Below are 26,116 nucleotides of genomic sequence, written 5' to 3' on the forward strand. Positions count from 1 at the left end.
TTCCTTAAGCAAACTCCCTCAGAGGTGCCTTGGCCCTGGTAAATTTCTTGCTCACTGCTACTTTCATGGAGGCTGATCTCATGGAACTGTGGACTGTGCTCACTCAACCTACCCAAACAGGGTTGGGATTTTGTAAACTCACGGTCCCCTACCACAGCAGCATAAGATCATGCATCATTATATATATATATGTATATATGGCAAATTTTACTATTTTAGAAATTAAAGGCCCTGTGTTTTCCAAGTGGCCCCTTCTTTCAGCTACCTTACTTTTCCCACTCTATTTATCTCAAAACAAAGGTTCTTATTTCTCTCTGCCTTTTCTCACATGAACATTTGCGCCAGTTATTACAAATACATTAAGCAGGACAGCCTAACTGCACATTCTCCATTCACTTTACCCATCTTATGATACAATTTTTCAAGGAGTACAATGCATTATAACAGTGTCCATATTGAGGCCGGGTGCAGTGGCTCACCCCTGTAATCCCAGCACGTTGCGAGGCCAAGGCGGGAGGATCATTTGAGGTCAGGAGTTCAAGACCAGCCAGGCCAACATGGTGTAACCCCTTCTCCACTAAAAATACAAAAATTACCCAGATGTGGTGGCACGTGCCGGTAATCCCAGCTACTTGGGAAGCTGAAGCACAAGAATCATTTGAACCCCGGAAGCAGAGGTTGCAGTGAGCCAAGATTGCACCACTGCACTCCAGCCTGGGCAACAGAGTGAGACTCCATCTCAAAAACAAAAATCAAAATAAAAAGTGTTCATATCCAAACAAATGCACCAATGGTCAACTGAAATTAATAAATCCACTCTTCAGTGATGCTTATTTGTCTTCAAAGAATAGGAAAAAAAGACGGGTATGATAGGAGATACAACTGGAATTCTCTCCCTATAGTGAGTCATAGATTGAAAGGCCAGCCTTACAGCTAAATTGTCTGTCCCAAGTTTAAAATTTTTCTCCCACCACAGTGACTGATTAAAGGGCCCCTAAAAGAGCAGCCCCATCTTCATTTCCTTTGTCATCAGCTTTGTTGTCTCCCATCATCACTTCATTGCCATTCCTCGTGTTCAGGACAAAATGACATTCCAGGAATGGAATCTGAACCATGGGAATGGGGGCGTAACAACATTCACCCTCTCTTCTCCACAGTGTTCTCCCTCACTGTGGAAAAGGAAACTATTCTACAACTCTTTAAAAAGCACGTTGGCCTTAAGCCCTAACAGGTTCCATTATAGACTTGAGTCTCTCAGGGTAGCCAATGAGGTGGAAAATCCTAGCTAGTCCCTGGATAAGCAAAATCATCTGGCTGGGCGCGGTAGCTCACGCCTGTAATCCCAGCACTTTGGGAGGCTGAGGCAGGTGGATCACGAGGTCAGGAGTTCAAGACCAGCCTGGCCAACATGGTGAAACCCTGTCTCTACTAAATATACAAAAATTAGCCAGGTGGGGTGGCGAGTGCCTATAATCTCAGCTACTCAGGAGGCTGAGGCAGAGAACTGCTTGAACCCCGGAGGCAGAGGTTACAGTGAGCTGAGATCACGCCACTGCACTCCAGCCTGGGTGACAGAGTGAGACTCCATCTCAAAAAAAAAAATCATCCACTGTCTTCTAGAACATCTTCCTAAAGATCATGTCATGGGGTGACAAAAACAAGTCACCTAAACAGTGTTTCACTTCAGCCTTGGAAACAATCCCAGTTCTCCTATCTTATGACTACTTCCTCTCTGAGGTATACTCTTAGAAGGAAAACTGACTGGCTTTTATCAAGCAACAGAAAAGAACTGTGTTACAGTCTGTCTGAATTTACCAAGTAACAAGGCAAACGTCAAATATGTAAGGATATAAGAAATATCATTTCGGGTCAGATTCATTCTGCTAAATATCTTTTGCAGGAAGTAGTAGAGAGAATACGGCCATTTTCCATCACATCACCTCAAAAGTTTTTGGGTATATTGCCAATGGCTTATGCTTTCTTTATAAATGAAAAAGTTTTTCTGGTCAACTGACCCACTTATCTTCCATAAAATGTTCTAAACCATTCTTTAATTACAGTGAAACTTGTCTAAGTTGATGTAGTTTGGACCCTTGGACATGCAAATGTTTTACATATTCAAAAAATAAAACTAAGTCAAACAGGAAAAAGAAAACAATCCCTATAATTTAAAACAAACTGAAACAAATAAACTTAACTATAAGTAAAATTGGTTACATAATCACACAGAGCAAATAAATGTTTAAGTGACCTATTATGGTCTAAGATCAAAAGGAACTGCAAAGAAATGTTAAGCTCTATTTAGAAGTTTTATTGTTAGTAGCAATATTGATATTATTTTAAAACAATTTATATATATATATATATATATATAACCAAATAAAGCAAATAATTATACTAATATTGTCAGGTCTTCAATATAAGAGGAAAGAAATATAAACATAAAATTTTAAACATTATATAGAGCCCTATAAATTTAAATTAGAATTGTAAATATTAGTATGAACTCACACTTTTAAAATCCATTCCCTGCCAGGGCCTACATACGATGATGCCTCTGTGACAATGATCAACATTAAAACTGAGAATTTGGGCCAGAGACGGTGGCTCATGCCTGTAATCCCAGCACTTTGGGAGGCCAAGGCGGATGGATCACTTGAGGTCAGGAGTTCAAGACCAGCCTGACCAACGTGGTAAAACCCTGTCTCTACTAAAAATACAAAAAATTAGCCAGGCCACTGCACTCCAGCCTGGGCAACAAAGCGAGACTCTGTCTCAAAAAAAAAAAAAAAAAAAAAAAAAAAAGAACTGAAAATTTGGTTTCTAAATACAATTAATCACGAAAAGGAATGGAACCAAGTATTCTTGGAGAAATAGCTGATTCCAGATTTAAATTTAAAGCATTTACATTGTTAATAATTGTAAAATCTTGGTGACAAATATGAGTAACTGTAAAATCTAGGTGATGGGTATATAGCTATTTATTATGTTCGTTTTTTTACTTTTCTGTGATTTTTAAATTTTCATTTAAAACATCAAAAATATATAATTAGCCAATGAAAAATAAATCTTCTTTGTACTAATTTCCTATGTCTGAGGGTAACAAGATTTTTAGGTTTATATAACTATTAATATTTTCAATATCTCCCAATGTTTTCCTCCTCAGTAGTTCAATACCTTCCTTTGTAGTCTAGGATGAGTGTGTGTGTGTGTGTGTGTGTGTGTGTGTGTGTGTTGCATGTGTGCTTGTTTTAGAAGCAAGAGAAGACAAGAGGAAGGCCAATGCCCTATATGTCCCTATTAGGGCCTCTGAAGGGACACAGACCTCTGCGCATCTCTGAAGCTGTTGATAGCACAGCCAGAGCAGGATACAGGAAAGTATGTTATGTGGTTAGGTCTGGAAAGAGAAAGCCTGACCTCCTTCTCTAAACCCTCCCTCAACATGTTGGGGAAGGAATCTAGAAATTTCCAAATGAGTAGGACTGGCTACATAATTTGTGACTCCTACTGCAAAATGAAAACATGAGACCCCTTGATTATACATTATTAAAAATTTCAGAATGGTGATAGCAGGGCATTAAACCAATTATGAAACCCTTCTAAGTGTGAGTTGCCATAGGACACCAGGGAAACCAGCCTTGTGTAAGATGGAGTGTATTGCTAAAGTAGGCACCATGACCTGGTCATTTCTGTAACCTCAATGTATTAAATGAATGACTGAAAAATTAAAAATTATGGTACAGAAATCTCACATGGGTTGTGACAATTATAAAATGATGCAAGGAAGACACAGAATTGACCTAAATGCCCATCAATGATAGACTGAATAAAGAAAATGTGGTACATATACACCATGGAACACTACGAAGCCATAAAAAAGAATGAGATCATGTCCTTTGCAGGGACATGGGTGGAGCTGGGGGCCATTATCCTTAGCAAACTAAAACAGAACAGAAAACCAAATACTACATGTTCTCACGTATTAGTGGGGGCTAAATGATGAGAACACATGGACACGTGGAGGGGAACAACACACACTGGTGCCTATCAGAGGGTGGAGGATGGGAAGAGGAAGAGGATCAGGAAAAATAACTAATGGGTACCAGGCTTAATACCTGGGCAATGAAATAATATGTACAACAAATCCCCATAACACATGTTTACCTATATAACAAACCTGCACATATACCCCTAAACTTAAAATAAAAGTTTTTTCGCCGGGCATGGTGGATTACACCTGTAATCCCAGTACTTTGGGAGGCCGAGACAGGTGGATCACCTGAGGTGGGGAGTTCAAGACCAGCCTGACCAACCTGGAGAAACCTCTTCTCTACTAAAATACAAAATTAGCCGGGCATGGAGGCGCATGCCTGTAATCCCAGCTACTTGGTAAGCTGAGGCAGGATAATTGCTGGAACCCGGGAGGCAGAATTTGTGGTCAGCCAAGATCGCACCATTGCACTCCAGCCTGGGCAACAAGAGCAAAACTCCGTCTCAAAAAAAAAAAGTTTTTTTAAAATGGTGCAAAATCTCCTATAGTTATCACAAACGAAAAAATATATGTATAATTTTCTATTTTATATACAATTTTAGATATATAATTTTATAGGTGTTTTACTTAGGATAGATATTATAAAATAATATCAACACAGACCTCTGGGCATCTCTGCTATCCACACTTGCAGAGACGCCCAGAAGTCTATGTCCCCTCAGAGGTCCTAATGGGGACAAATAGGACATTGCCCTTCCTCTTGTCTTCTCTTGCTTTTAAAACACACGCATACAATACACATACACACATATACACACACAGGAAGCTCTACTATTAAATTTGTAGTATAAATATATATAATATAGCCCTACCTACGAAAAGGTGTACATATAAAAAAACTTCAAGAAAAACTTAGAAGGTATTAATAACAGGTTGTGGCTTCACAGTCCACTTTAGCCATTTTTCTGCTTGTCTTGATTTTTCACAATTGAAAATAAGAAAAAAAATTATAATTTTTTTACGGCCAAGTACAGTGACACGCGCCTGTATTCCCAGCGACTTGGACAGCTGAGATGCAACGATCTTTTTTTTAAATTTTTTGAGACAGAGTCTTGCTCTGACACCCAGGTTAGAATGCTGTGGCACAATCTCTGCTCACTGCAACCTCTGCCTTCTGGGCTCAAACCATCCTCCCACCTCAGTCTCCCAAGTAGCTAGGACTACAGGCATGGGCCACCATGCCTGGCTAATTTTTCTATTTTTAGTAGGGATGGGGTTTTGCCAAGTTGCCTAGGCTGGTCTTGAACTCCTGGGCCCAAGCGATCCACCTGCCTCGGCCTCCCAAAGTGCTGGGGTTACAGGCATGAGCCACTGCGCCTGACTGAGGATCTTGAGTTTGAGCCCAGCCTGGACAAAATAGTGAGATCCCATCTCCAAAAAAATTTTTTTTTCAGCCAGCATACTTCAACCTCCTGGTAACTCTGTCTGCTGAAGCGAGGGGGCTCCCAGGTATTATTAACCAACCTGGAAACCAGAAAAAAACTTGATACATACTTGATTTCAGACTGTCCACACGGCTTCTTCCTAGAGAGGTTGAGCAGATCTTTGCCATATCTCTCTTCAATTGCTGCCCTAGGGGAACAGAAGAGAGGGTTATGGGTCCTTCTCAGAGCTGACTCTTTGTTAAGACACAATGACCCTCCCCTGGAAAGCAAAACTGCACCTGTGACCATAGAAGCTCAGATACAACACCATTCTCTAAAATGCAAGACTCCCTCTGTATGATAGGGAACAACTGTAAAAAGATCGATGGCCCTCATCTCTATGGTGGTCTTCTCCAGCTGGAAGTCCCTAACATGGACATTATGTGAACATTACAGTAAAACTGAACGTTTGTTTAAGTGGAATAAGAAATGCCCAACCCTCCTCCATCTTTTCTAAGAGTGCCCTTTACCATGCTATAGAGCCCTTCATTCACAAGCAATTCAAATACGCAACTAAACTGTACCAAAGGAAGGGGGATTTCAGGAAAAAAACTCTGCAGTCAGCATGCCCTATAAAAACACTGATTGTTACTCAGCATTGCAGGGTCAGTCTCAGCACTAAACATCCTCCTTCCCCTTCCCCTCTCCCCACTGCTTTTTGTCACCATCTCCACTTCTGTCTCAGCCCAGCCTTATATAAACCATACGATTAGGACAGAGTGATTTAGGCTCATCTACCCTACTTTTTTCTTCAGATTTAAAAAAATTATATAAGTAATAAATGAATATATCCTCACGGTAAAAGACTGTAACACCACAAAGGTAGACAGTCTAAAACACGCCAGCACCTTCCCACTCTCTTCCAGCTCCACTGCTCTCCCCAGGGGCAGCCACTGCCAAGGTTAGTAGTTAGCTTTCCAGTCCCTTTTCTCTGCATTTACATGCCCATATCTCACATATACACATATGTGTAACTTTCATGTTTATGTAATTGAGATCATTCTATTATTTGCTCTTCTGTTTTTCACCTAGTAACACATCATATAGAATGTTCCTTGTCAGCACATAGGGATCCACTACATTCACAATATGGAGTTCTCTGTAGTACAAAGTCTCCTGAGTTATTTCCAGTTTTCACTACCACTAAAAAAAAAAAAAAAAGAAAGAAAAGAAAAAAGAAAAAAACCTAAATGAACATCTGAACATCTGTGGACATATATCCACGGGCATCTCTGAGAGTGTCTCACTCTGCCACCCAGGCTGGAGTGCAGTGGCACAATCTCAGCTCACTGCGACCTCCGCCTCCCGGGTTCAAGCGATTCTCCTGCCTCAGCCTCCCATGCAGCTGGGACTACAGGTGTGCGCCACCATGCCGAGCTAATTTTTGTATTTTTAGTGGAGACAAGGTTTCACCATGTTGGCCAGGCTGGTCTCGAACTCCTCACCTCAGGTGATCCACCTGCCTCACCCTTTCAAAGTTCTGGGATTACAGGCATGAGCCACCACACCCAGCTTGAGAGTGTTTTTCTGAGAGTTCTGAGAAAGTGGATTTACTAGGTCAGGGGAAAGAATGCATTTTAAATTTTTGAAAAATAGTGCCAAAGTGTCCTCCAAAAAAGTCTTCTCAATTTAAACTTCCACAAATAGTGTACAGGAGCTCCCATTTCCAGGAATGCTGACCCACAGTGGATATAAATAATCTTTTAAAATTGCTACCAGTGTGAGAGGGAGGTTGAAAAAAGGAAGAACTTCTTTTTGAATTTGCATTTCCCTGATTTCTAGTGTGGTTGTGCATCATTTTATATGCTTATTGTTTATTTGCATTTCTTCTTCTGTAAGTTATCATCCAACTTTTTAACTGAGCATTTTGCCTTATTCCTATTAATTTGGTAGAAGTTCTTTATAGACTATGTATTCTTACATATGTTACAAAGTTTCTCCCATCCTGTCATTTGTCTTTTCTAAATAATGATTTTACCCAATTTATTAAAATGATACATGCTCATTACTCAAAAATAAACATGAAGAAAAGTACAGGCTGGGCATGGGTGCAGTGGCTGCCTGTAATCCCAGCACTTTGGGAGGCCAAGACGGGAGTATTGCTTGAGACTACGATTTCAAGAGCAGCCCCGGCAACACAGCAAGACCGTGCCTCTACAAAATTAAATAAATAAATAAATGAAATAAACGGGTGTGGTGGTGCATACCTGCAGTCCCAGCTACTGGGGGAGGATGGGGCAGTAGGATCACTTAAGCCTGCGAGTTCAAGGCTGCAGCACACTATGATAGGAAGGAAAAGTACAAAGAAGAAAACAAACAACCCAAAATTCCACCAACTAAAACTAATTAGTATTAATATTTGATGATGATTGTAACAGGGATTTCTTTCTGCAGGTATACAAATAGAAAGGATGAACAGATGCATGCAACAAATAATTTTTAAAGAATAAGACCATATGGCCGGGTGCAATGGCTCACACCTGTAATCCCAGTACTTTGGGAGGCCAAGGCGGTGGATCACCTGAGGTCAGGAGTTCGAGACCAGCGTGGCCAACATGGTGAAACCCTGCCTCTACTAAAAATACAAAAAATTAGCCAGGCATGGTGGCGCATGCCTGTAATCCCAGCTACTCGGGAGGCTGAGGCAGGAGAATCGCTTGAACCGGGGAGGCAGAGGTTACAGTGAGCTGAGATCGCACTATTGCACTCCAGCCTGGGCGACAACAGCAAAACTCCATCTCAAAAATAAATAAATAAATAAATAAATATTTAAAAAAAAATTTTTTAAAGAATAAGACCATATGCCACATGCCTTTTAAAAATAGCTTGGACTGGTGTTGTGGCTCACACCTATAATCCCAGCACTTTGGGAGGCCAAGGTGGGAGGATCGATTGAGCCCAAGGGTTTGAGACCAGCCTAGGCAGCATGGGAAACCCTGTCTCTACAAAAAAATACAAAAATTAGCTGGGTGTGGTGGCACACATCTGTAGTCCCTGCTACTCAGGAGGCGGAGGTAGGAGGATCACTTGAGCCTGGGAGTTTGAGGCTGCAGTGAACCGTGACTGCGCCACTGCACTCCAGCATGGATGACAAAGTAAGACCCTGTATAAAATAAAATAAAATAAGTAAATAAAAATTGAAATTTTAATCTGATTTTAATTTCACAGAAGAAAAAAAACTGAAGTGAAGCTGAAAGAATTACTAAAATTGAAATAATAGTCTCTTTACCATAGGAAAAATTAGTTCCTCAAAGATCTTTCTGAGGTTAAAAGAAAAAGTTTACGAAAATAAGTAAGAGGGCCGGGCACGGTGGCTCACGTCTGTAATCACAGCACTTTGGGAGGCCAAGGCAGGCGGATCAGTTGAAGACAGGAGTTTGAGACCAGTCTGGCCAACATGGTGAAACCCCATCTCTACTAAAAATATAAAAATTAGCCAGGAGTGGTGGCGCGTGCCTGTAATCCCAGCTACTCAAGAGGCTGAGGCAGAAGAATCGCTTGAACCCGGGAGGCGGAGGTTGCAGTGAGCCAAGATCGCGCCATTGCACTCCAGCCTGGGCGACAGAGTGAGGCAGTGTCTCAAAAAGAAAAGAGGCGCGCATGCGCAGCGAGGTTTCACGCGAGCGCCTGCGTTTCTCCTCAAACCTAACGATGCCGCGGGAACTGAGGAGCCGAATGAAACTGCACAGTAGAACCGCAGCGAAGCCGAAGCGTTAGCCCGGAACGAGGGCGGACTGGAAAGCCGGAGCGGGGCCGGGCGAGCCGCCCCAAAAGGCTGCCGCTTCATCCCAGCGAAAACCGCCGGCCAGGCCAAGCGCGGCGAGGGAAGAGGAGAGACGGCTCCGGCAGCGGAACCGCCCGACGCTGGAGAAGACAAACCGGCCGTGGAGTGGTGCCTGGAGGAGCTGGTCTTCGGCGACGTCGAGGACGACGAGGACACGCTGCTGCGGCGTCTGCGGGGTCCGCGGGTTCAAGGACATGAAGACTCGGGAGACGCAGAAGCGGAGAATGAAGCAAAAGGTAATTGTGCACCTCAAAAGAAGCCAGTTTGGGTGGATGAAGAAGATGAAGATGAGGAAATGGTTGACATGATGAACAATCGGTTTCGGAAAGATAATGATGAAAAATGCTAGTGAAAGTAAACTTTAGAAAGACAAACGTAAGAAGCGACTTTAAGAAGAATTCCAGCATGCCGTGGGAGGAGTACCTGCCTGGGCAGAGACTAATAAGCGGAAAACAACTTCAGATGATGAAAGTGAAGAGGATGAAGATGCTTTGTTGCAAAGGACTGGGAATTTCATATCCACATCAACTTCTCTTCCAAGAGAAATCCTGAAGATGAAGAACTGCCAGCATGCTAATGCTGAACGTCCTTCTGCTGCTCAGATCTCATCTGTGCAGTTCCGTCCTTGTGCACAGATTGTGATGGTCGCTGGATTAGATAACCTATATCACTATTTCAGGTTGATGGAAGAACAAATCCTAAAATCCAGAGCACCTGTTTGGAAAGGTTTCCAAACTGTAAGGCTTATTTTAGTGCTAATGGGGAAGAAGTTTTAGCCATGAGTACTCACAGCAAGGTTTTTTATGTCTATGACATGCTAGCTGGAAATTAATTCCTGTGCATCAAGTGAGAGGTTTGAAAGAAGATAGTGAGGAGCTTTGAAGATGTCTCCCCAGATGGGTCCTTCTTGCTCATAAATGGCATTGCTGGGTATTTGCATTTGCTATCGATGAAGACCAAAGAACTGATTGGAAGCATGAAAATTAATGGAAGGGTTGCAGCATCCACGTTCTCTTCAGATAGTAAGAAAGTATATGCCTCTTCGGGGATGGAGAAGTTTATGTTTGGGATGTGAACTCAAGGAGGTGCCTTAACAGATTTGTTGATTAAGGCAGTTTATATGGATTAAGCATTGCCACATCTAGGAATGGACAGTTGCTTGTGGTTCTAATTGTGGAGCAGTAAATATAAATAATCAAGATTCTTGTCTCGAAGGAACAAACCCAAAGCCAATGAAAGCTATAATGAACTTGGTTACAGGTGTTAATTCTCTGACATTCAATCCTACTACAGAAATATTGGCAATTGCTTCAGGAAAAATGAAAGAAGCAGTCATTGGTTCATCTTCCTTCCTGTACAGTATTTCAAACTTCCCAGTCATTAAAAAGAAAACTATTTCTCATGTTTACGCCATGGAATTTTCTCTCAGAGGTGGATACTTTGCCTTGGGGAATGAAAAGGGCAAGGCCGGCTGGGCGCGGTGGCTCACACCTGTAATCTCAGAACTTTGGGAGGCCAAAGCGGGTGGATCACCTGAGGTTGGGAGTTCAAGACCAGCCTGACCAACATGGAGAAACCCCATCTCTATTAAAAATACAAAATTGGCCGGGTGTGGTGGCAGGTGCCTGTAATCCCAGCTACTTGGGAGGCTGAGGCAGGAGAATCACCTGAACCCAGGAGGCGGAGGTTGTGGTGAGCTGAGATTGCGCCATTGCACTCCAGCCTCTGTGACAAGAACAAGACTCCGACTCAAAAAAAAAAAAAAAAAGAAAGAAAGAAAAGAAAAAGAAAGAAAGAAAAGGGCAAGGCCCTGATTATAGGTTGCACCATTACTCAGACTTCTAAACAGACTATTTGAAGTCCAGTTGAGTCACAAGAGAAGCCTGTCTTGATATATCGTCTCAGAAACTTTCCCGAATGTGTGATAATATATGGAAAATGACTTATAGAGCCAGCTGTGCTTAAGAACCAGTAATGTCTTAATAAACATGTGGCAGCTTTTGTTTGGAAAAAAAAAGTAAGAGGATAGAGATATTAAAACATTTTAACAATTTGTTTCTGTTTTTGACCATTTTTAGATGTTTGACAGCATGCCGGAAGTGTTAGATAATGAGCATTGTTGTACTTCCACCTCCTCAATATTGTTTACATTTTGTTTCATTTGTGTATAACATATTCTGTTCTCCAATCATATTTCCCCCAGTTATTTAGTCTGAACTATTTATTACAATGAATTTGAGGCTCAATAATTGTCCTGTTACCATAATTACTCATCCTGAAGATTTTAATTTGGATTCATTTCTTGCTTGACTAAATTTTATCACTACATAACCTTTTGCCAAAATAGTTCAAGGGTAGGAAGGGGGTTGGTATTCCCTGAGTTCTTTCGTATTTGAGACTATTTACCTGTGGACTTTATATTGGACTGACAACCTCACTGGTGTAACGAATGTTCTTAAATATTTCCTCAGAACTTGGCTGAACTTGTTCCACTGGCTTCTGTCATTGTACAGAAGCCTGGGGCCATCCCAAATTTCCCCTGATTATTTGTGTATAGACAACTTGTTTTTTCCTTCCTCGATATTTGAAGAATTCTTTATTTAATTCAATAACTTAGCCAGGATGTGTGTTAACATTGATCCTTATGTAATCATAATCAGTATTGATTACTGTGTATCAGAGTTTCCCGGTTCATAGTGTGCCCTTCAGATCTATTTAGTCCTTCCTTTCATGACATTTTTCCTGTATTATATCTCTGAATACTTCCACTATTCCTTTGGGTAAATTTTCTACTTGGGATCAGTTATCCAGATGTTGGATTGGCTTTGTTCTTGAGTTATGGGCTCTGGTTCTTTGTTGCTTTTGCCTTGATATCTTTCTTCATTCCTTCCTTCTCTCCTTTTCTGGTGGAGGTGCATTTGCATGGCTGTTATGTGATTTGGCTTCATCTTGCTCCTGGTACTGTGGGCAGCCCTATCTACTTGCTCTGAGACCACGCAAGTGATTTCTCCTTCATGCCTTTATGGTCTTAGACAGTACTCAGTACTACAGTTTGAGCAAGAAACCTGTTTCTTCTCAGGCCTCTATTCTTCGACTCTACTTCTGAAGTTTTTCCAGCTCCTGACAATGTAAAGTGCACCTGAAGCTGACTCTAGTTATAGAAAAAGATGCATCTTAACTCCCTAGTAACTGTTTCTAACTTTCTGAATCTCTGTTCACTGTATCTATATAAAAATTTATAACATGCTACAATGAACATTTAATATTTTTACATGTAAAAAGATGTTCAGTCCATTTTCATTTTTAAAAATATATAATATACAGGCATTTTATCCTTTTAGCCTCAGAATTATATCCATTAAGATTTCTTTAGACTCTTTTGTTGTTTCCAAGACAAGAAGTCACTCACTCAGTTTCTTTCTTGTAAGAGGAAGACATCGTGAATCTAAACATACCATAGGCCACATCTTGTTCCCCATGAAACAAGATGTTCTCCTAGAACCCGGGAAGTAATGAGTTCCAGCAAGCATCATGGTGTGCTTTTTGGAGAAAAGAAGGAGCTTTAATGGAAGTGAAACTAGAATCTCAGCCTCATAAAACCAGGGAACAACCACTGAGGTTGAGAGGGTATTTCCCCGTAAATGGGAAGCAATGGGTCCAGGCAGGCAATGAAGGAATTACTAGAACATCACATAAATCACGCTTGAATAAGTAGGCCTTTAACTAGATCACCCTCCTACTACCTATCTGAATTTTTCTGTCTCATCTGATCATCAATTTGTCATTTACTGAACATCCACCATGTGCCAGGCATCGTACTAGGTGCTAAAACACAGAGATGACTGAAATATGAGAACTGCCTAGTGGTGCTCATAATCTAGCAGAGGAGAGAGATGCAAACGAATATTTTAGTTTACTACCATGTAACAAGGGCCAGATGAAAATGTACAAAATAGTACAGGAAACAGAAGAGGCAATACCACACCTCTTGCACTTAGCTGGCTACGCTTCACAAAGCTCTCCTTAAAAACCCCAACTCCCTTTGACCTCGCTTCTATCCAAATTCCCAGACCAGGAATAATCCATGTGCCATTTTCCCTTCAGCAACCCATGACAGGCTGGGTGCCGTGGCTCACATCTGTAATCCCAGCACTTTGGGAGGCTGAGGTGAGCAGATCACCTGAGGTCAAGAGTTCGAGACTACCCTGGCTAACATGGTGAAAACCCATTTCTACTAAAAATACAAAAAATTAGCTGGTATGGTAGTGTGCACCTGTCATCCCAGCTACTCAGGAGGCTGAAGCAGGAGAATCACTTGAACCCAGGAGGCAGAGGTTGCAGCGAGCCGAGATCATGCCATTGCACTCTAGCTTAGGCAATAAGAGCAAAACTCTGTGTCAAAAAAAAAAAAAAGAAAAGAAAAAAGAAAAGGAAAGAAAAGAAAAACAACCCATGACAAACATCATCAGATATGGCCTTTTCCATCAGGTCTGAAAGCAGCCTCAGGATGATCCTCAATCTAGTGCTCCAGGTTGCCCCAAAATCAGAGTGAACTGAAAAGATGAAATCCTTTTGCCATAAAACCTAACACTTAAATATTTTGCTCAATTTTACTGTATATGCCATTCACAGCACCTCAACTGAATGATAAGTTCCTTGGGAAGACCCATGTTATTAGATCCAAGGGGCTCTCACAGAACATCTCATACAATCCAAATTTTACAGCTAACGAAACTGGAACCTAGAAAGGTCTAGGGCCTTGAATAATATCAGCACTGGTTAGTGAGGAAGCCAGGATTAGAAGGCCACCCAGGTGTCTAAACTCCCATCCCGATACTCTATTTCCCATGATGCTCTCAGCTTCTAGTACATTCTTTTGGGCACAGGTGTTCCTCCCGCAAAATAGGTTGCAGTCTCAACCCCCAGCATCTTAGACTGTGACCTTATTTGGAAATAGGGTCATTGCAGACGTAATTGTTGAGATAAGGTCATACTGGAGTAGGGTGGCCTCTTAATCCAATATGACTAGTGTCCTTATAAGAAGACAATGTGGGCTGGGCATGGTAGCTCACACCTATAATCCCAGCACTTTGGGAGGCCAAGGCAGGTGGATCAGCTGAGGTGAGGAGTTCAAGACCAGCCTGGTCAACATGGTGAAACCCGGTCTCTACTAAAAGTACAAAAATTAGCTGGGTGTAGTGGTGCACGTCTGTAGTCCCAGGTACTTAGGAGGCTGAGGCAGGAGAATCGCTTGAACCTGGGAGGTGGAGGTTGCAGTGAGCTGAGATCATGCCACTGAACTCCAGCCTGGGGGACAGAGTGAGACCCCATCTCAAAAAAAAAAAAAAAAAAAAAAAGACAATGTGAAGACACAGGGGAACAACACCACAGGATGATAGAGGAAGAGATGGGAGTTACACAGCTGCAAGCCAGGACATGCCAAGGATTGCTGATGACACCAAAAACCAAGAGAAAGGAATGGGACACCTTCTCCAATAAAGTCTTCAAGACAGCATGATTCTGCCAACATCTTGATTTGGGACTTCTGGCCTATGGACTTGTGAGAGAATAAATTCTGTTATTTAAAGCCATTCAGTTAGAGGCAATTTGTCCCAACAGTCCTAAAAAACTAATATGGTACATAATGGCTTGACAACTTGACCAGCTAATGCACGAAGGAATCTGTCATTCCCACCCTGGCAATCTGTCCTTCTTAAGGCTGTCCTGAGACATAGCCGACCACAGTGAGGGTCCCGGAAACAGAGCTGTAGCCAGGGCAGGTTGACCATGGGACGTACAGGAGCTTATGGGGAAGAGTACAGAGTCCTGAGGCACCGGGGCTGTGGATCCCCTAGAGTATAGGTATAGCTGCTAATCTACAAATGGTAAAGAATTCTGGGCATAAAGGTGTTCCACAAGCATGCTTCCCTCCTCCCTACTCAGGATCCTATTGCAGCACACAATTAAGAGAACTGACTTGGCTGCCAAGTTCCTGTTCTTCTTCGGAGAATACACCCAACTTTCTCAAGAGACCATTAAGTAAAGTGGAAAAACCATCAGACAGGAAGTCAGCAGGAATCCCAGCTTTACTACTTACTCATATTGTAATCTTGGGCAAGTCATTTAAAGCCCACTAAACTTCAGTGTTCTTAACTGTAAAAGGAAGCCAATGATATATTCCTTACTTGCCTTCTACACTTAATATAACAATGTTAGTAATGGTTGTGGAACTTGCCTAAGATCAGTGGGTACCATTTACCCACTATATATTGTGTACCAGCTACTGTACTGGGCACAGTGTACTGGTTAATAGCAGATTCCAGGGCCCAAATTTTCTAGGTTTGAAACCATATCTACCGCTTATTAGCTGTCTGAACTTAGGCAAGTTCCATAGCCTCTCTGAACCTCAATTTCTTCAATTATAACATAAGGATGAGAAAACTTACCATACAGAGTTTTTATGAGAATTAAATAATATATACAAAACACACTGTAGCTTGCATAGAGTAAGCCTTCAATAAACAGCAGCTATTAATATAATCTCATTTAATCATCTCTAGCTACCCTCTAAGGTATGATTAACCCTATTTTTATAGTTCTCATTTTCTGCTCATATCAGGAGCTCATTATATAATATTTCGCCACATCTGGGGATCTGAGGGTGGGAGAGTCCATGGGCTTGGGCTACCAGTGACAAGATGGCTTCATTTCAATTGTTAACCAGCTGAAAGACTTCAGACTAAAGTCCTATGTAGAATGTTTCCTTTAAAGAGAAATAAGGTCGGGCATGGTGGCTCACACCTATAATCCCAGCACCTTGGGAGGCTGAGGTGGGCTGGATCACTTGAGACCAAGAGTTCAAGACCAGCCTGTGGCCAGGAAAAACCCCATCTTTACTAAAATTACAAAAATTAGCTGGGGTGGTGGTACATGCCTGTAATCCCAGCTACTCGGGAGGCTTAGGTGTGAGAATTGTCTGAACCCGGGAGACGGAGGTTGAAGTGAGCTGAGATCGCACCACTGTACTCTAGCCTGGATGACAGAGTGAGACTCTGTCTTTAAAAAAAAAAAAAGAGAGAGAGAGAGAAATAAAAGAAGAGGAAAATTTGACCTGGACTTGGAAGGATGGGGAGAATTTACTTAGGCATCAAGGAAAAAGGAGGACTTTCTAGGTGGGGAAATACTGAAGTAAAGACATACAGGCAGAGACATCCAAAGCGTGTTCACCAATAAACCCATCTGGCTGAAATAGAGAGAATGGGTATAATGAGTGAGATTGTATAAACAGACAGTAAAGAAAGGGAGAGTGTGTCTGTGCTGGGAACTAGCCCATCTCCCTAGATAGCCACCAGCCTTTTTGCCAGTGTTCATGAGTCATAAACACAGGGGTTGTATGAGACCCCCATCCTCACCAGCCCCGGAGCCATTCTGGGTTCTGTCACTTTCTAGATTCCCCTGGTAAATTACTTAAACCTCATCTACAAAGCTACACTTCTGTGCCAAGAAACCTCATGCAGCCAACATAAGTGCCAAAGGGATGTGTAAGCCTCAATGTTGTTGTTATATTATGTAGCTATTCAGATGTTGGCTGTGGTTGCCAGCATCACCTCTATTATTGTTGTGCTTTTCCAGCTGACAGAAGGGTAAACTAGATAAATTTACAATTTACTGATGGAGTGTTTGTTACTGTGTTTTGTTACTTACAGTATTATTTAATTATTATATTATCCATATTAATTAATTTAATTAATATCATTTTATTTAATTAATATTAATTAATATTATAATATTAATTGTTAATGTGTTATAATATTAATTGTAACAATTAATTGTAGTAGTTATGAACAATTATTGTAACAATGTAGTAGTTAAAAACAATTATTATAACAATTAATTGTTAACAATTATTAATTATTATTGTAACAATTAGTTGTTACAATAACTGTTCTCATCCTTATGTTACAATTGAAGAAACTGAGGTTCAGAGAGATTATGGCATTTGCCTAAGGTCAGACAGCTAATAAGGAGTAATATGGTTTGAAACCTAGGAAAGTTGGGCCTTGGAATCTGCCCTATGTATCTAGCAAGCCTTCAATAAACAGCAGCTATTATATAATCTCATTTAACCACCTCTAGCTACCCTCTGAGCTAACCTTATTTTTATATGTCTACCCTGGATGCAAGAATCTGCCCTGTGGGTGGCAAGAAAGGCAGCCTCCCTGCCCTTCCAGAGCAGCACACGGAGCGGCTCCTTGCACTGGGGTGATCGTTCTGTCCAACCCCACATGAGGGCAGATGAATTTACTGCAATCTGCCTGGGTACGACCAAGGAAAAGGATATTTCCTAGTTTCGGTAATGGAGGTAAAATGTGGCATGGAGGGGTGCAGTGCTGGGTTCCATCCAGGGAAGAGCAGGGCTGGGGAGCTCACCAGGAAGTATAGTATCTCCCCCTTCCCCTTGCCACTTTCTGGGCAGGTTAAACTGACAGAAATTCAAGAGGCCCATGGTAGGACTCTGACACTTCTGGAAAGTCTTAAAAGCACCCCATTAGATATAGGGCATGTTTAGCATGTACCATGTAAAAGTGGTATAAATGTATGTGTATTAAACTTGATGAACTCAAAATAATAAATAAGGTATAACATTGGACAAGAGGTGGTTGTTCAAAAATAATTATTACATACAATAGTCTGTTATCTTTGCCCCTGTATTTGTGTGTGTTTGCCTCTTGTCTCTAAGAACCACAAATATCCCAGAGTTGTACATGTAATTTTTGTTTGTTTGTTTTTTGTTTTTGTTTTGAGACGGAGTTTCACTCTTGTTGCCCAGGCTGGAGTGCAATGGCGAGATCTCAGCTCACTGCAACATCTGCCTCCTGGGTTCAAGTAATTCTCCTGCCTCAGCCTCCCGAGTAGCTGGGATTACAGCTACACCACGCCCAGCTAATTTTGTATTTTTAGTAGAGATGGGGTTTCTCCATGTTGGTCAGGCTGGTCTCAAACTCTCGACCTCAGGTGATCTGCCTGCCTCGGCCTCCCAAAGTTCTGGGATTACAGGTGTGAGCCACCACGCCCGGCCTCTACATGTAATTTATGACAGCTCGGTCAAATAATGTTTAAGACTCAAGGAGGATGTTTCAGTCATATTAGATGATGGCACAAATGCAGCCAACTTAGTCCCAGTTCCCACAAGCATCCTGCACCCACCCGAACAAGAGGAAAGCAGGATCCCCACGCCTGGACTGTCCTTCTGCACATGAATTACCCTTGAACAAGACACATTGGAGGAACAAACACACAGGCTCAATGACAGCAGCTTCCTTCCTGCAAGTGTGCCACCAGGAACAGAGGCCCAAAGCCAAGCAGGCCACACGCTCAGGGGCTGCATCTCCACGCCCAGGGCATGCCTATCTGACACTCTGATCTAATGCCTGCAGATTCTTCCCCAGAATTGGAAAACACAAGACTGACTTCTTTTTGCTATAAAACCCATGGGAGAAAAGAGAACATATACTAGAAATACAATATAAATAATCAATAATTTTTATTCTCCATTTATTTCCTACTCTTATGTATTTTTGTGAATCATTTTTAAAAGTGAGATCTTAGCTTTGGGATCCTATTTGGACTAGCGTTTTTCAACTGTGGGTCACGACCCATTTGTGAGCCATAAATCAATTCAGTGGATTATGACCAGCAATTTTTTTTTGAAAGACAGGATCTCACTCTGTCACCCAGGCTAGAGTGCAGTGGTGCAATCAGAGCTCACTGCAACCTTGAACTCCTAGGCTAAGTGATCCCCCGACCTCAGCCTCCTGAATAGCTGGAAGACTAGCATTTTTAAATTAAATACTACTGGATAAATTAACAGGGTAGTCCTGTTTCATTGTTTTGTTTATGCATGTGTGTACTGGGTGGCTGTATAAAATACATTTTTTTTGAGGGTCACATTCAAAAAAGTATGGAAGCCACTGATTTAGACAAACCCCACTGTATCAGGGGACCCTTGGATGGTCCCCCAGGCAGTCAGTGCCTGGGGTCCTGAGCCGACAGACACTTCCTTCCTCTGCAGATGTATTCCAAGGCCATTTCATTCCCAGGAGGAAATTTATAGAAGCCATAAGTGGGGGAGGAACAGAAAAAAGCAGAGTCTTCTGCAATCTCTAGATCCTTCATGCTCATGAAACTCTTTGTCCTAGCACTGTTGAAGGAAGGAGGAAGCCCACTGCCAGTGTTTGTAAAAAGAAAGGCACACTTTTTAACTGGGTGTCCACACTGTCAACCATCTTGGGTAGAAAAGAAAGGAACTGCTCCCTTAAAGGGGGAGGAGCAGCAGCCAGCTCCACAGCGCTGACAGTAGCTGAGCCTCTCTTGGTTCACCCGTCCTCAGGCCTCCAGGTCCTCCAGACCTTTGGAATGGCTCAAGGAGACAGGCCTCACCACCCAAGGGCTGGGCAACCAGTGTGAGTAAGTTTGATCGTTACCTAATTTTCTCTTGAGTAGAAAGTGAGAGAGTTGACCGAAAATGCTTTGATGTCTCTATCTCTGGGTTCTGAGCCTTTCACTTACTGCCTTACAAATAGAACCTGTTCATTAATTTGAACCTTGGCAAGGATCCTGATCTTTGGCCCCAAATCCTCTTAACATATTCTTTCATCCAGAACCTCTGTAAAATGGAATATTCTAGATCAATAAGTTTCCACAAAACTAAGTTTTGTTTTTTTTAAAATCTTATCCATTTTTAAACAGAAGAAAAGAAAATCCTCTAAACCATGCCAGTTCCCCATGGACTACCATGCCCTGCCACCCCCAGGAGCATCATGATCGGCTTCACAGCTTTCCCACAGCTCATCCTCCTGGTCTCTGAGCTGCACTCTGCCTCCCTCTAACCACGTGGGCCATCTGATTCCCACCTCAAGCTTGCTGTTCTCCCAGATATCCAGGTACTTCTTCACCTGTCAAATCCACCTCACCCTCTGAGGGCCACCACAAGGACCTACTCCTCCATGAAGCCACCCCGTCCTCTATTTTATTTCCTTCTTTCTTTCCCTCCCTCCCTCTCTCCTTCCTTTTTCCTTCCCTCTCCTTTCCTTCTTTGCCAATCCTCAGCAGTCTCTTCCTCAGCAGTCTAAAAGCTACATCATGGGGTCTTTCAATGTTATTTGTACCACAGTACTAAGTATATTTCTTTTCTTACTATAATTCGTTCGCAGTTTCATCATAAATCTTATGTGTCAAACTTGTTTCTAAGAACTTTAGGACAGAAGTATCATGTACTTCTCAGGTATCATTCCATAACCTAGAGCAGAGAGAGGGTCTTCAGAACCATTAAACACAAATGAAAAATAGGAAATTGTTCCTTGTCTGTGTGGAGACATCTTGGCCCACCCTCTTCAGAGAGGACAGAGCATCATCGTACCTTTCTTTTAGAAAGTCTTCAAACTCTTTGCAGTTCTTGCGGCCATTGTTCAGATGTTGCATAATGTTGTCATAGCCGATGGTGCTGAGGATGTCTGCACTCTGGGGGAAAGACAACATGGCATCAGACCAGGAACAGAAGGCAGCCCCCAAGGCCGGAGAGAAGATAGGACAAAAGAGGTGGGAAGCTGGCCATGGAACGTTGCTGACTCACTTTGAGATGGCACAGGGACCCACTTAGGAGCCTGTCAGGCTTCTCCACCCCACCCTGGAGATGAAGGAACATGTTTCAGTTCCTTCAAGGAAAATTCCAGGTATCTAGCTAGCCCTGCAACCAGAAATTAGGGATGTGAATGAATAATCCACCAACCAAGCCACCCAAGTAAGTCAGGGTCACAAGATGTTTGGTTCCCTATAGAAACAAAGATAACATCTTTACATACATCCTTGAGTTGTTTTTCAGAAACCAGGACTCTCACCTGATAACAAATGCTGATCACAGTCATGTTGACCTTCGACAGACTGGAACCAGAAAATGGATAAGGAAGTTCCACAAATTCCTCAGCCCCTAACTCACTTTGGAAACCCCCTCATTCCTGCCTTTAAAAACCCTTGCTTGTAAGCCATCATGCCCCTTTTCCTTGCTTGGTGCCCTGCAATAAATGCCTTTCTTTCTGTGACTGCAAACATTTGTGTCAGTGTTGGGCTTTGCTGTGCCCAGTGAGCAGACCCAAGTTCAGTAGGGTAACACTTTACCTCCAAGACACAGGTAGCTGAGAAGAACAATGGAAGAAGTAAGAACACATGTAGTGTGAAAGAGTTTTTTAATTGATGAGACTGAAGGGCCACAAAACAGGAAGTGACAGACAAATCACAGGCACATGGATGAGGGAGCTGGCTAGGCTGAGGTCCCTCTATGGATCCTCTACTGAAGCCCAAATTCAGGCCAGGAGAGGGAGAAGGAGCTGGGCGCCCACTCCAGCCTTCTGTCATGTGCTTCCTCATACTGCCGGATGGAAACTGACTCACGCTACAGGACCATGTAACCTGGTGCTATAAAATTTTTACTCTGTCCTTAAACTTGCCACTGAACTTGACCCTGATAGCTCTTCCTACCACCAGTTAGCGCTATTGAGGGTCAAGGGTATCTCTACAAAAGACAAGCAGCTCTGAGCCAGAAGCCAGGAACCAGGATTCAGGAGTGGGAGAATGGGGCTGTCTGTCCACTGGGAAGCATGAAACATGCTCTCCGTGGTCACTGGCCCCAATTAGGGGAGAAGGAATATATATATATGTTATGTTTTGCTTTTTTTTTTTTTGATACAGGGTCTCACTCTGTCACCCAGGCTAGAGTGCAGTGGCACAATCTTGGCTCACTGCAACCCCACCTCCTGGGCTCAAGTGATCCTCCTGCCTCAGCCTCCTGAGTAGCTGGGACTACAGGGACGTGCCACCATACCCAGCTATTTTTTGTATTTTTAGTAAAGGCGAGGGTCTCGCCATGTTGCCCAGTCTGGTCTCGAACTCCTGACCTCAAGCAATCTGCCCACCTTGGCCTCCCAAAGTGCCAGGCGTGAGCCACCACGCCTGGCCACATTTTTAAATTAGCAGTTTATTTATATTTTATTCTACTGTGCTCTCCAAGGTTGGAGGGACCAGGCTAAGTCCCCCAAACCAGTAGCCTCAGATGCAGTACATTTTAAAAATCAAGCCAACAAGTCCCCAAACCAACAAATCAGTCCACTAAATAACACTCCAAAGTGTCCCCTAAGGAGGCTGGTTCCCTCCTTTCTACCCCTGAATGCATACAATGGGTTGTCTGATTCAGACTATAGTCCCTAAGAGGTTGGTTAGCTGGCCTCTGGATGTGCCCTGGGGAGTTTTGAACTCATCCACCCCATCCCAGCCAAGGCAGACCAACTCTTCCCAGCACCAGTTTGCAGAAGGAAGTGTAGCTCTGTATGGGATAAGGGGTTTCTAAAGATACCTCTCTACCCAGCCCTGGACACTGGAGAAGCAGAATTTCTCTCTTCCATTTGCTGCCACTTATGATGGCCTAGTTGAGCAGACAGCAGTCCCAGAAAGACCCAGCAGGACCCAGGCCTCGGGCTGATTTCAACTTGGCACCCTAACAAGCCATTTCACCTTGCACTTTTCAAATGGACCTATAAAATCATCAAAACTTTTACAAGTTACGAATCTAAGTTAGAAATGTTTAATTCTATGCTTTGTGACAGTTGTTTGAGCACAAATTTAGACCTTAGAAAGCCCAAAAAACAGTTTCCACCAAAGCCTCATTTGTCCACTGGCCTCCTCCATACATACCCCTCTGTCTTAGCCAGGAAGGCATCTAACTGCCCCTGAAATGCAGCTCTCAGCAGCAGCTCTAAGATGATGCTAACATTATCCTCTCCTGAATCCAGATCTAGCCCCTCAATTCCCAGGTTTTCCCGAAGTCTTCTCTGAGTAGCCCCAATTCTCCCTTCTCTAGGTTCTCAGAGTCCCCAGCATCTGAATTTGTTGTTTGCTATTATGCCTGTGAATACCTTTCTGTCCCCACTCCACTGCAAGTGCTTGCAGCTTCTTTCAAGTTTTGAACTACCCCTGCATCCCCTCCCAAAAAATCTTATTATTTACATCAAAGGCCTACAGTAAAATTCTGGAGAATGAAAAGGCTTATTGTGCTTGCTGCCAGATGCATTAGAAGAGAACAATGAAAACAGATTCCTGAGTGATGGATGAATGGGTACCAAATGGTCAGTGTCAAAACTGGTTTGCAGACAGGAGTCTTTGCCCTTCCCAGAGAAAGACATTGGAGGATGTCTTGGTGCATCGTGCAGCCCTTTTTCTTGGCCCTCCTATTCTTATTTTTGTCAGTCAACTTACCACCCGTGTTCTCTGAGTAACATACGCAGGAGTTTCCAGACAAGTCCTCCACCACTTTAACTTGGCCTTCAGCACTCTTTGTTTTCTCCTGGGGATTTCCTTTCTTGGTTGCCTCTGTAGTCCAGCCACTCCTCTGAAGCAGCAATTCTGGGTTTTTTAAAGGCTGGCAGCTGGGAGGTCTGTGGTTTTGGTTTGTGTTTCCAGGAAACTCTGGCCTAGTTCCACCCGTGCAGTCCCACTCAAAGAGTTTCCTCATCCTTAATTAAGAAAAAGGGGCCAGGTGTGGTGGCTCATGCCTGTAATCCCAGCACTTTGGGAGGCCGAGGCGGGAGGATCGCTTGAGCTCAGAAGTTCAAGACCATCCTGGGCAACATAGCAAAACCTCACCTCTCCTTAAAAAAAAAAAAAAAAAAAAAAAGCCAAGTATGGTGGTGTGCCTGTAGTCCCAGCTACTTGGGAGGCTAAGGCGGAAGGATTGATTGAGCCTGGGAGATCAAGGCTGCAGTGAGCCACGTTCATGCCAGTGCACTCCAGCGTGGGTGACAGAGTGAGCCCCTGTCTCAAAATGAAAAAAAAAAAGAAAAGAAAAGAGGAATCTCAACGCAGAAAAAGGATTTGAAAGACTTCAATACCACCTCACAATAGAAAATCAACAAATCATTAAGAGAATGGAATGTCCTCAATCTGACAAATAGTATCTACAAAAAGCCTCAGCTAACAGCCTATTTAAGGTGAAACACAGAATACTTCCTTCCTAAGATCAGGAACAAGGCAAGGATGTCTGCTCTCACTACTTCTATTCAACACACTGAATGTCCTAGCCAGTGCTAGGCAAGAAAAAGAAATAAAGAACATACATATTGGAAAGGAAAAAGTAAAACTGCCTTATTTGTAGACAACATGATTATGGACATAGAAAATTCTAAGAAGTTTACAAAAAAGTTACTAAAACTAGTCAGTTTAACAAAGTTGCAGGACACAAGGTCAATATACAAAAATCTATTGTATTTCTATATACTGGTGGAAAAAAAGGAAAGAAAAAAATGTAAACATTTATTTATATTAGCATTAAAAAGATAAACTATACAGGGATAACACAAGAAGTTTTGCAAGATTTCTTCACTGAAAATTACAAAAGGTACAGCTAAAAGAAATGGAAGAAGACCTAAATAAAAGTAGGTATATACCATGTTTGTGGATTGAAGGAGTGAATATTGTTAAAATATCAATTTCCCCAAATTGATCTATAGATCCAAAACAATCCCATCAAAATCCCGAAAGTCTTTTCTGTAGAAATTTGCAAGTCAGGCCTAAAATTTATAAAGAATTACTTTAAAGTTCATATGGAAACAAAAAAGAGTCTGCATCATCAAGTCAATCCTAAGCCAAAAGAACAAAGCTGGAGGCATCACGCTACCTGACTTCAAACTATACTACAAGGCTACAGTAACCAAAACAGCATGGTACTGGTACCAAAACAGTTATAGATCAGTGGAACAGAACAGAGCCCTCAGAAATAACACTGCATATCTACAACTATCTGATCTTTGACAAACCTGACAAAAACAAGCAATGGGGAAAGGATTCCCTATTTAATAAATGGTGCTGGGAAAACTGGCTAGCCATATGTAGAAAGCTGAAACTGGATCCCTTCCTTACACCTTATACAAAAATTAATTCAAGATGGATTAAAGACTTAAACATCAGACCTAAAACCATAAAACTCTAGAAGAAAACCTAGGCATTACCATTCAGGACATAGGCATGGGCAAGGACTTCATGTCTAAAACACTAAAAGCAATGGCAACAAAAGCCAAAATTGACAAATGGGATCTAATTCAACTAAAGAGCTTCTGCACAGCAAAAGAAACTACCATCAGAGTGAACAGGCAACCTACAAAATGGGAGAAAATTTTCGCAACCTACCCATCTGACAAAGGGCTAATATCCAGAATCTACAATGAACTCAAACAAATTTACAAGAAAAAAAACAAACAACCCCATCAAAAAGTGGGTGAAGGACATGAACAGATACTTCTCAAAAGAAGGCATTTATGCAGCCAAAAAACACATGAAAAAATGCTCATCATCACTGGCCATCAGAGAAATGCAAATCAAAACCACAATGAGATACCATCTCACACCAGTTAGAATGGCAATCATTAAAAAGTCAGGAAACAACAGGTGCTGGAGAGGATGTGGAGAAATAGGAACACTTTTACACTGTTGGTGGGACTGTAAACTAGTTCAACCCTTGTGGAAGTCAGTGTGGCGATTCCTCAGGGTTCTAGAACTAGAAATACCATTTGACCCAGCCATCCCATTACTGGGTATATACCCAAAGGACTATATAAATCATGTTGCTATAAAGACACATGCACACGTATGTTTATTGTGGCACTATTCACAATAGCAAAGACTTGGAACCAACCCAAATGTCCAACAATGACAGACTGGATTAAGAAAATGTGGCACATATACACCATGGAATACTATGCAGCCATAAAAAATGATGAGTTCATGTTCTTTGTAGGAACATGGATGAAATTGGAA

General features: G+C 42.3%; 1 protein-coding gene and 1 pseudogene across 3 annotated transcripts in view; one reads left to right on the top strand and one right to left on the bottom strand.

Annotated features, from left to right (window-relative positions):
• PSTPIP2 (proline-serine-threonine phosphatase interacting protein 2) overlaps positions 1-26,116 on the bottom strand; it is a 100,631-nt gene that overhangs the window by 35,485 nt on the left and 39,030 nt on the right. For all 3 annotated transcript variants that reach the window (XM_034943607.3, XM_008955630.4, XM_003830197.4), the window contains exons 2-3: positions 20,679-20,779; positions 5,546-5,623 (exon numbers count right to left, since the gene is read on the bottom strand). In XM_034943607.3, coding sequence (XP_034799498.2) covers positions 5,546-5,623; positions 20,679-20,779 — 179 coding nt within the window. The remainder of the gene's footprint in view (positions 1-5,545; positions 5,624-20,678; positions 20,780-26,116) is intronic.
• On the top strand, positions 7,639-12,011 carry LOC103783599 (U3 small nucleolar RNA-associated protein 18 homolog; annotated as a pseudogene).

The sequence above is a fragment of the Pan paniscus genome, chromosome 17 (genome assembly GCF_029289425.2).
Source record: "Pan paniscus chromosome 17, NHGRI_mPanPan1-v2.0_pri, whole genome shotgun sequence".
NCBI lineage: Eukaryota > Metazoa > Chordata > Mammalia > Primates > Hominidae > Pan > Pan paniscus.